Raw genomic sequence first — 12,285 nt, forward strand, 5'->3', positions numbered from 1 at the left:
TCATGTTGGCTTTTCTATGCATGTAATGCACACACAAGCACGCATATTGAATTGACTGCGTGACTTGGTTCTGGTCAGCTGAAAGGATGTCCCTTTTAGTACCTGTTTACACCAGGAGCTCTAGTTTCACTTAGCGACACTGCCTCACCATGATTACCACTCACCTAACCCTCTGGGGGTAACTGTGTGCATCTGTGTGTAGGTGTGGCTATGTGTTTTTGCAAGCGTATGTGTCTGTGTGTGTGAGAACCCTGTCTTGTTTACATCCTCTCTCTCTCTCTCTGTGTGTGTGTGTGTGTGTGGTGTGTGTGCATGTGCATGTGCGAGTGCATGTGCGTCAGTGAGAGGCAAGGAAAGGAAGACTAAGTAGTACTGTGGTTTCCTGAGCACATCTCCTCCTCTGTTTACTGCAGACAGGCGTGAGAGGTGGAGGTGTGTGTGTGGGGGTTGTTATGATGAAATATTTTGCCTGTTATGATGGGCCTGTCACAAGGGTGGAGGATCATTTGTGTTTTGATTTTGTTGTGTGTGTATTGAAAACCACAGAGTTCTCTTTGTCACAACATCACTTCCTCCTCTCCACCCAGCCACACACTGATAATGATTCTAATATATCTACTACTCTACATTGCATTTTTGTTACACTGTTTATACACACCAAGTATGTACAGTCGTGGCCAAAAGTTTGCATATAATTTGCATATACACCAGAATGTTATGAAGAGTGATGAGATGAATTGCAATTAATTGCAAAGTCCCTCTTTGACATGCAAATGAACTGAATCCCCAAAATACATTTCCACTGCATTTCAGCCCTGCCACAAAAGGACCAGCTGACATCATGTCAGTGATTCTCTCGTTAACACAGGTGTGAGTGTTGACGAGGACAAAGCTGGAGATCACTCTGTCATGCGGATTGAGTTCGAATAACAGACTGGAAGCTTCAAAAGGAGGTTACCTGCAAGGAAACACATGCCGTCATCATTGCTTTGCACAAAAAAGGCTTCACAGGCAAGGATATTGCTGCCAGTAAGATTGCACCTAAATCAACCATTTATCGGATGATCAAGAACTTCAAGGAGAGCGGTTCAATTGTTGTGAAGAAGGCTTCAGGGCGCCCAAGAAAGTCCAGCAAGCGCCAGGATCGTCTCCTAAAGTTAATTCAGCTGCGGGATCGGGGCACCACCAGTACAGAGCTTGCTCAGGATTGGCAGCAGGCAGGAATGAGTGCATCTGCACGCACAGTGAGGTGAAGACTTTTGGAGGATGGCCTGGTGTCAAGAAGAGCAGCAAAGAAGCCACTTCTCTCCAGGAAAAACATCAGGGACAGACTGATATTCTGCAAAAGTTACAGGTATTGGACTCCTGTGGACTGGGGTAAGGTCATTTTCTCTGATAAATCCCCTTTCCGATTGTTTGGGGCATCCGGAGAAAAGCTTGTCCGAGGGAAGACAGGTGAGCGCTACCATCAGTCCTGTGTCATGCAAACAGTAAAGCATCCTGAGACCATTCATGTGTGGGGTTGGCTGAGAAGCAACCCCACACATGAATGGTCTCAGGATGCTTTAGGGAGTGGGTTCACTCACAATTTTGCCTAAGAACACAGCCATGAATAAAGAATGGTACCAACACATCCTCCGAGAGCAACTTCTCCCAACCATCCAGGAACAGTTTGGTGAAGAAACAATGCCTTTTCCAGCATGATGGAGCACCTTGCCATAAGGCAAAAGTGATAACTAAGTGGCTCGGGAACAAAACATTGATATTTTGGGTCCATGGCCAGGAAACTCACCAGACCTTAATCCCATTGAGAACTTGTGGTCAATCCTCAAGAGGCAGGTGGACAAACAAAACCCCACAAATTCTGACAAACTCCAAGCATTGATTATGCAAGAATGGGCTGCCATCAGTCAGGATGTGGCCCAGAAGTTAATTGACAGCATGCCATTGGAGAGGTCTTGAAAAAGAAGGGTCAACACTGCAAATATTGACTCTTTGCATCAACTTCATGTAATTGTCAATAAAAGCATTTGACGATTATGAAATGCTTGTAATTATACTTCAGTATTCCATAGTAACATCTGACAAAGACACTGAAGCAGCAAACTTTGTGGAAATTAATATTTGTGTCATTCTCAACTTTTGGCCATGACTGTATATACTGAATTATATACTGGTTCTCTTTCAAGTATTTGTTTTCGTATTTAACTTATGGGATACGCCCCCAGCGTATTTGTCATAAAACTTTATTTCACTACACCATCCATGATTGGCTGGACGTCGTGATGTGTGCGTCGGGGAATGGTGTCCCTCCTACCCTATAAAAGGTCTGACGCAGCATCTCTGAGTCACTCAAGCACCTCTTCTCGCTTTTCATCAGAAAGATTACCTCGACACGACTGCCTTTTCCAGAAGTAGCGAAACTGTCTTCAGACGTGAGCTTACAACTCGCTCGGCAGGCGCTATTCTCTGGACTGTGCGGTAGTGGCAATTTTCCTTTTCCTTCACCATAGTTAGAGGAAGATTCTTTGAGGAAGAATCTTCGGCTAACTCTTTTCCCAACAAAGTTAGCTGTATCCAAACAGTGACTACTCATAAGCAAGCTAGCCACCACGCTAGCTAGCTTCAAAGTTTTGTGGTTTAACTTGGACAAGAAAAGTTATCTTGTCTATCTATTTGGAAATGGTATCCGGCCATCACACAAGTGCCACCATTGGAGATAAACCACTAATCGCTAGCTACCTAACTAGACTGTGCCCTCTTCATGGTGAAGAGTCTCCGTCGCACGCCAAGCTAGCCTGAGTCAACAGGATCCTAACATGGGGCTGACATCCCCAATGGCTCATTAGAGGCGATGGATATCCTCACAGGGAATCTCGGAGCGACAGCTAGCACTAGCTGGGACGACCAGCTTGAAGCCACTGCCCCACTGTTGGAGGACTCCAGCAATGACCTCGCTGCCTCCCTGCCGGGCTTCCTGATATCAGACGACAACGACTCCATGGGGCTTTCCCGACAGCACCCATTTGGAATCATCAGATGGAGGCAATGACTCCTTCATCCCCTCAGGCCTCCTGCCGGGGAATCCGAAACCGGCTCTCGGTGTGGACCTGCAGGACGTGTGCAAACGCACTTCAGATAAACTGTTGATTCCTTTGCCTAATACAGTAGCAGAGACCACCACGTCCCGCTACGAAGGTAAGCTAAGCAAAGCCAAATGGGCAGCCAGGCAATTTATACCAGTTTTCCCAGAATGCCTGGAGGAGGTTATCCATACCTGGAATAGACCTTTCTCCTCCAAGAACCCTGTCCAAGGTGGGTCGTGTTGGACTGTGTTGACATGGAAGGGATTGGGCTTGCCCACATGCCCCCCCCCATCGACCCAATGGTAGCTTCCCATCTACACCCCAGCCAGAAGTCCTCCATGAGCTCGACTGGTCCCACCTTACCAGCCAAGTACGAGTGCATTCAGTTCTCCGTGACAGAGGTCTACAAGTTGGTCGCCACAGCGGTGACGGGGTTCAGCACCGCTTCCATGACCTCGGCATACCAAGCTGAGCTACAGGAAGAGATAACGGTCACACCGGAGCCAAGTTTGTGAGACGAGAGCTGCATTGCCACAGACCTCAAGCTTAAAGCTGCCGGGAAGAGTGATGGGGCTCATGATATCCCAGGAGAGGGTGCGATGGCTCAATCTATCAACGGTATCTGACAGTGAGAATCTGAAGATTCTGAATGCTCTCGTTGGCCTTTTCGGTCCCACCATTGAGAAACGGTGCGAGGAGAAGAAGAGGGAGCCCTCCAGCTCTGTCTGCCCGGTAAGATACAGCCCAGTGCCTCCCCTGTGCCTGGCTCCACCTTCGCCCAGGCTGCAGCAGGTCAAAACCCCTTTAAGATCCCCAGCCCCCTAGGCTGCGAGCCCAAGGCAGCAGATAACCTCGGACCCTAAAGGGCCCTGGTCTAAGAAGCCTCGCTTCCCACCCATGGCCCCAAGGAGCCAACCGGCCCCTAACCCCACCCAGGGGGTAAGGAGGAAGATGCGGACGGCCTAGTGGTGTCCCCATTGCCAGAGAGGCGAGAACGGCCTTCCCCAAGCGCAATTCTATCTCCACCACCAGTCCTGAGCCTGTTCCAGGGTGCAAGTTCCCAGGCGACTGCATACCGGGCCCAAGTCGGTGGTCAGAGTACAGCCCAAAGAGAAAATACAATGTCCAGGTGGATGCTTCTACAACCCCCCTCTCGTCTCACAAACTCTCCCCAATGTCAGTTCACTTTTCTTTTTTTTTTCCACTAGCACAACCAGGCTACAGGCCAAGGGTGCAGTCAGACATGTTGTTTCTCACGAAATCAAAACAGTGTGCCTCCCTATAACCGCTCCTTCTGTGGTGATAGACCACAAAAGCACTCTCCCAGTGCGGGCCAGCCGTGCATGTGCAGCGCTTCGCGGACTCATACACTCTCCCCCCGACAAAGGGTGCTGCTCTCTCTCGGAGAGGAGAGAGATCTGGCGGGCATGCGCAGTGTCAAACTGGGTACAGGGCACGATAGACTACAATTCCCTGTCACCCGTCTCGGTTCAAAGGAATCGGCGCTCAGGCTCAGGGGGAATCAGAGCCTGTCCTCTGGGAAATCACTTCACTAATAGGTATAATGGCAATAATAAGTGTTCCTCCCAAGCAAAGCCACTGCGGTTCTTACTCAAGTTATACACCCGATCATAGATCTACAGGCTTTGAAAGTACGCGTTCAGAATGTTGACACACACTGCTCTGCTACATTATTTGCGCCCAGGCGATTGGTTCGTATCCGTCGACCTGAAGGACGCTTACTTTCACATCTGAATATACTCTCCTCACAGGACATTTCTCAGATTTTCTTTTCCAGGGCGTAATCTATGAATTTCTGGTCCTCCCTTTTGGACTCTCACTGTCACCTCTAAGAGGGAGGGGCATTCGGCTGATGACGTACAAAGACGATTAGCTGCTGTGCGCTCAATCGAGACGACAATTCTTAGTCTGCTCTTGGAAGGCCTGAAATTTCTAGGTTTCAGAATAAACACAGTAAAGAGCATTCTGATTCCCACGCAGACAATCTCTTTCCTAGGTCTAACCCTAGATTCGGTATCATTCAAGCTTGCCTCAAGGAAACGTATAAGAACATTCCAGAATTGCCTAGCACTTTTTCGCAGAGGGAACCTGGTCTCTTTCAAAACATGCCTAAGGCTGTGAGGTTTGATGGCATCGGCTTTAGTGGTCATCCCATTAGGACGCTTGAATATGAGAGGGTTTCAACGCTGGGTCTCTTCTTTAGGTCCCAATACATCACGAACATCATCATGTACAGATCTCCATAAATTGCACGGTAGCACTGCACTCCTGGAGAGACCCGACATTTCTGTCACAGGGTGTCCAGATGGACACTGTTTTAGCCAAACCATTAGTCCTGACAGACACATCTCTCTCGGGTTGGGGTGCAACCCACGAGGTGGTGAACGGGGTGTGGGGACCCCATCTCCGTTCCACTCACATAAACTGCCTGGAACTCCTTGCAGTGTCCCTAGCAGTAAAGTTGTTTCTCCCATTTATGGAGGGTCTGTCACGACTTCCACCGAAGGTGGTTCCTCTCCCTGTTCGGGCGGTGCTCGGCGGTCGGCGTTGCCAGCCTACTAGCCATCACCGATCCTTTTTTCCTTTTCCGTTTGTTTTGTCTTTGGTTTTGTCTTTGTTTTTTTTGTGTTTTTCCCCCCCCCGTTTCTCCCCAATTTCATAGTATCCAATTGTTAGTAGTTATTATCTTGTCTCATCACTACAACTCCCGTACGGGCTTGGGAGAGACGAAGGTCGAAAGCCATGCGTCCTCCGAAACACAACCCAATCAAGCCGCACTGCTTCTCAACACAGCGCGCATCCAACCCGGAAGCCAGCCGCACCAATGTGTCGGAGGAAACACTGTGCACCGGGCGACCTGGTTAGCGTGCACTGCGCCCGGCCCGTCACAGGAGTAGCTAGTGCGCGATGAGTCAAGGATATCCCTACCGGCCAAACCCTCCCTAACCCGGACGACGCTAGGCCAATTGTGCGTCGCCCCATGGACCTCCCGGTCGCGGCCGGCTGCGACAGAGCCTGGGCTCGGACCCAGAGTTTCTGGTGGCACAGACCACTGCGCCACCCAGACCACTGTGCCACCCAGACCACTGTGCCACCCAGACCACTGCGCCACCCAGACCACTGCCCTAGACCACTTCGCCACCCGGGAGGCCCTTGTCTTTGGTTCTTTCACACCTGGTTTAATTTGCTTTAAATTCTGTGTGTATAATTACCCCTGTTGCCTACCTAGGTTTGTGCGGGATTAGTCGTGTGATGTTGCTCGTTAAGGTTGTGCCTTATTTGTTTTCACGTATTATACCAAGTGTGTATAAGTTTAGGAGCGTTGTTTTTTCCTCCTTCCGTGAGTAACTGGTTTCTCTTTTTGTCGAGGGCGTTTATTTTGGTATTGTACCTGACCTATATGTTTGTGGACTTGCCTATTTAAAAAAAAAACGCATCTCGGACATCTCTGCTCTCCTGCGCTTGACTCCTTCACCTACCTCTGAACACAATCTCGTAACAGGGTCGTCATGTTCTAGTCAGAACAGACAATACCACGGTTGTGGCTTACATAAACAGTCAAGGGGGACTGCGGTCCCCTCACTTACACACACTGGCACACAGACTGATTATGTGGAGCAGTGTGCATGTCCAGTCAATGAGAGCTACTCATGAACCAGTAATGCTGAATTTGGGGGGCGTGTTTACTCTCTTGGGAGAACCCTCTATATGGGGAGTGGAAGATCCACCCAGAGTTAGCCAATCAGGTTTGGATGCGCCTCGGCATTCCAGCAGTGGATCTTTATGCATCGAGGGAGAATACACAGTGTCCACTGTTCTTTTCCCTGAGGGATCTGGATGCACCGACTGGGATGGACGCGTTGGCATATGAGTGGCCACGTGACCTCCTGTATTCATTCCCCCTACTGGCCCTGATCGCTCTCTCTCCCCACCCATTAGCCAGGGTGCGGGAGAAGGGTCTGTTTCTCATACTAATAGTGCCACATTGGCCAGAAAGACACTGGCTAGCGGAGATCACTCAACTACTATGCGGTCAGCTGTGGCACCTCCCGCTGCATTGGGACCTACTGTGCCAGGAGCGCAGGGAGATTTTCCAACCTCACCCGGAACGTTTGGCACTCTGGGCATGGCCCATGAACGGCTTATTTTGAACACTGCCGGGCTTCCCCAAAATCCCATTTAGACTGTTGAGTGCTCGAGCCTCACCCACCTGGTCCCTTTATGATTTGTAAATGGCATGTGTTTGAGGAATGGCACACCAATTCACAGACCGTGTCGTTCCAGTGCTCTGTCCCGCTAATCCTGTCGTTTACACAGGGATTATTAGACAAAGGAAAGGCCTTTTCTACTATTAAGGTATGTCTGGCAGCTATTTCGGCTTGTCATGTGGGTTTTGGGAGCACAACAGTAGGGCAACATCCGTTTTTCCCGTTTTATGAACGGTGCACGTCGTTTGAGTCCAGGGTCCAAACAGCTTGCCCTGTCAGGGGACTTGTCTTGGATGCTCTATGCCAACAGCCTTTTGAGCCCTTGGATCAGGTGGAGGTTAAGATACTTTCATTTACGGCAGCACTGTTACTAGCGTTGGCCTCTGCCAAGCGTGCAAGCGACATTCACACGCTCTCAGTGCACTCGTCATGTACACAGTTTGCTCCTGGTAACGACAGGGTGTCATTGCGGCCGAACCCCCGCCTTTATCCCCTAAGGTTACTAACCCATCTTTGACGTGTCTTCCCCTTGAGCTGATGGCTTTTTATCCCCCACCTGGAACGAATGGTTGCACATGTTCACCCTCTGTGCATCTTCATGGACAGGACTAAGGGGTTTAGAAACTGTGATCAGTTGTTCATTTCCTGCGCGAAACCTTACATGGGTAAAGCACTCCCTAAACAACGCCTCTCCCACTAGGTAGTGGGAGAGCTTTGGTAAAAGTATTCAGTCTCCTGCTGGCCTACTGGCTCATTCCGCAAGAGAAATGGCTGCGGTCTGGGCTTTATTTAAGGGCATATTTATCCAAGATATTTGCTCAGCAGCGAGTTGGGCTTCATCTCATAAGTTTGCAAAGTTTTATAGGCTCGATGTCACTGCACCAACACTGGCCCATACTGTTTTAGGTGTAGGATCTTCTGAGGGCCAGGGCCCATTTGTGTGATGAGTCGCACAAAGCAGTTGGTTGTCAGGATAAGCTTGTCTGGCAATACGGGAGTTCGTATATACCAAGTGAAATACCGAAATTAATACTTGAAAGAGAACTTTAGGTTACGACCGTAACACCGGTTTTCTGACAGTATGAGTGAGGTATTTCACCAGACCACCCTCCTTGCAGAAGAGAGGAAGGGATGTTGCTTATTTTGAATGACTCAGCGATGCTACGTTGGGCCTTTTTATAAGGTAGGAGGGACGCCCCTCCCCGACGACACACGTCTCGACGTCCAGCCAATCATGGCTGGTGTAGTGTATTAAAGGCTTCTCAAGAATACACTGGGGGCGTATCCCATAAGTATACTATCATACTACACTATATACAAAATCAAGTGCATTCGGCTATTTCAGCCACACCTGTTGCTGACAGGTGTATAAAATCGAGCACACAGCCATGCAATATTTTGTTGTTGCGTGGCCTCGTGAACACAACCCTGGTGTGTGTTCTGTGTTGCACTTGCTAGTGTGTGTGTGTGTGTGTGTGTGTGTGTGTGTGTGTGTGTGTGTGTGTGTGTGTGTGTGTGTGTGTGTGTGTGTGTGTGTGTGTGTGTGTGTGTGTGTGTGTGTGTGTGTGTGTGTGTGTGTGTGTGTTTTGCACTGGCTAATATGGAGTATGTGTGTGTTTCAGAGGTGTCCAACCTGCTGGTAGTAACTAAGGAACGAGTGCTGGTCCCCCAGACACCCCTGCAGGAGAGCCAACTCAGCTTCCACAGGATCCTCAAGGAGGAGATCTTACAGGTACAGTACCACACACCGTACCAGCCATGTGTGCGCAAGCACCTGCCCGTTTACCCTCCTACTCGCCAAGTGCGCTTTTGGGTGATGAGTGAGGTATTTCACCAGACCATCCTATATATATATATATATATTTTTTTTTTTTTGTGTGTGTGCAGTAGCCCTAATACATATTGGCTATATGCCTTGCCTACCAATATTGTTATTCTCAGACCATATTTCATTTCAAAATTCGAGCTTTGATAACAAAATAGATCTGTGGGCGTATCACTTGCGAGGCACAGCTGAGCATAAATTTAAATAATTTTACTGGACTGATGTTACCTGTATCTGATGGTATTTCATTACATTTTCAGTATGTAAAATGTAATGAAATGTAATAAAAATGTATGCACTCTACTGTAAGTCGCTCTGGATAAGAGCGTCTGCTAAATGACTAAAAATGTAAATGTAAATGTAAAATGATGGTCAGTCTGAGCGGAGGGAGGGAGAGAGCAGCAGAGGGTCTGCTCTCTCCTTTCCTCCTATGAGACTGACCAGAGAGGGGACATTGTCCTCCACCGAATGCCGAAACTCAATTCGCACTGCATCTGCCTCAGGCACAAATTCATGTTGTTCCTATGACGAGAGAAAGTTAAATATTCCTTAATATTAAAATATACACGACGAGATGCTAAAAATAAAACGCAGGCCTATCGACACACTTGGCTACTCATTCACTGCAGCTGCAGCGCGAGTGGAATTAGGGAGCGTGTTTTATGTTTTGTAAAAGTACTGAAATAAAAACTTAGACATGAACTCACTCATAAAAACAGCAGCTCTTTGCTGTATTCTTTCAACGTTTCTCTCTGGTCATAGTTTTAAAAGTTTTATAAAATCACACGTAGGCTAGTATCAAACATTTGCTGTGGGGTCATGAAAGCTGTAGGCACGGTGATATGAGCTATCCGATTGGCCAGCGCAGTAGGCACACTTGATTTAGCCACAGTTCTCCTGGTAGGCGGTGTTTGTCCCTTCAGACAAATGAAATGGTTCAAAATGGGAACACTTGGCACTTGGCCAAAAAACGATTCAATGAGATGGCAAACCTTTACTGTTGGCTTTTCTACAGAACTGTTTGGTGATTGACTAGGAATGCCTTAAATATCGACCAGTCGACCGTGATCGACCTGTTGGTGACCACTGGTCTAGACTCTACTAACTACCACACACAACAAAGATCCACATGCCACTAGCCAGCCATAATATATCATGAGTTAGAAGATTGTGAATATTATACTATGAAGTTTTTTATTTAAGGGCGTTGAAGATAAATCACTAACTGTAAAAAAAAATATTGAGCTAACTAGCAGATTTACATCAATCATCAATGATCAGCTGATAGCCTACCCCCTTTCCAGATGTCAATCATGTCTTTAGGAGGCACTGTAACCATCTTGCTTCCAATTTGTGATGAGTGAGTGTGAAGCATTTGGTCTTCACGGAGGGCTGCACTTAGAATACATTTTATTTCCTTGCCGTCAAAATTTGCTAAAAAAATTGTCCTCTATCCGTCACTTTTGGAATTTTCTGTCTAGCTTTCGGGTTTGAAGTTAGAAAGCTGGACAGAGTGAAAATACTATAAATGTAATTCTATAATTTCTACACAGTTTTCATTTGGTTTTAGTCATTTCAATGTTGATTAAGAGCCACATAAAAAAAATATTGAAAAAAAACAACTGCCGCGGGTCGCATGTTTGACACCCCCGCTCTACACATGCAGTACATACCCTATCAGTCACATCCAGTACATACCCTATCGGTCACATACCCTATCGGTCACATACCCTATCGGTCACATACCCTATCGGTCACATACCCTATCGGTCACATACCCTATCGGTCACATACCCTATCGGTCACATACCCTATCGGTCACATACCCTATCGGTCACATACCCTATCGGTCACATACCCTATCGGTCACATACCCTATCGGTCACATACCCTATCGGTCACATACCCTATCGGTCACATACCCTATCGGTCACATACCCTATCGGTCACATACCCTATCGGTCACATCCGTCGCATACCCTATCGGTCACATCCGGTACATACCCTATCGGTCACATCCGGTACATACCCTATCGGTCACATCCGGTACATACCCTATCGGTCACATCCGGGACATACCCTATCAGTCACATACCCTATCAGTCACATCCCCTATCAGTCACATCCGGTACATACCCTATCGGTCACATACCCTATCGGTCACATACCCTATCGGTCACATACCCTATCGGTCACATACCCTATCGGTCACATACCCTATCGGTCACATACCCTATCGGTCACATACCCTATCGGTCACATACCCTATCGGTCACATACCCTATCGGTCACATACCCTATCGGTCACATACCCTATCGGTCACATCCGGGACATACCCTATCGGTCACATCCGTCGCATACCCTATCGGTCACATCCGTCGCATACCCTATCGGTCACATCCGTCGCATACCCTATCGGTCACATCCGTCGCATACCCTATCGGTCACATCCGGTACATACCCTATCGGTCACATCCGGTACATACCCTATCAGTCACATCCCCTATCGGTCACATCCGGTACATACCCTATCGGTCACATCCGTCGCATACCCTATCGGTCACATCCGGTACATACCCTATCGGTCACATCCGGTACATACCCTATCAGTCACATCCGGTACATACCCTATCAGTCACATCCGGTACATACCCTATCAGTCACATCCGGGACATACCCTATCAGTCACATCCGGGACATACCCTATCAGTCACATCCGGGACATACCCTATCAGTCACATACCCTATCAGTCACATCCCCTATCAGTCACATCCGGTACATACCCTATCGGTCACATCCGGTACATACCCTATCAGTCACATCCGGTACATACCCTATCAGTCACATCCGGTACATACCCTATCAGTCACATCCGGGACATACCCTATCAGTCACATACCCTATCAGTCACATCCCCTATCAGTCACATCCGGTACATACCCTATCGGTCACATCCAGTACATACCCTATCAGTCACATACCCTATCATTCACATCTGGTACATACCCTATCAGTCACATACCCTATCAGTCACATCCGGTACATACCCTATCAGTCACATACCCTATCAGTCACATACCCTATCAGTCACATCCGGGACATACCCTATCAGTCACATCCGGTACATACCCTATCAGTCACAT

At 48.1% G+C, this 12,285-nt stretch overlaps 1 protein-coding gene across 1 annotated transcript in view; it reads left to right on the top strand.

Annotated features, from left to right (window-relative positions):
• The window catches only part of LOC129855523 (tyrosine-protein kinase JAK1-like), a 65,965-nt gene that overhangs the window by 38,005 nt on the left and 15,675 nt on the right, over window positions 1-12,285 (top strand). The window contains exon 11 of the mRNA XM_055923282.1: window positions 8,938-9,047. Within this exon, the coding sequence (XP_055779257.1) occupies window positions 8,938-9,047 (110 nt within the window). The remainder of the gene's footprint in view (window positions 1-8,937; window positions 9,048-12,285) is intronic.

The sequence above is a fragment of the Salvelinus fontinalis genome, chromosome 5, assembly GCF_029448725.1.
Source record: "Salvelinus fontinalis isolate EN_2023a chromosome 5, ASM2944872v1, whole genome shotgun sequence".
In the NCBI taxonomy this organism is placed as follows: Eukaryota; Metazoa; Chordata; class Actinopteri; order Salmoniformes; family Salmonidae; genus Salvelinus; species Salvelinus fontinalis.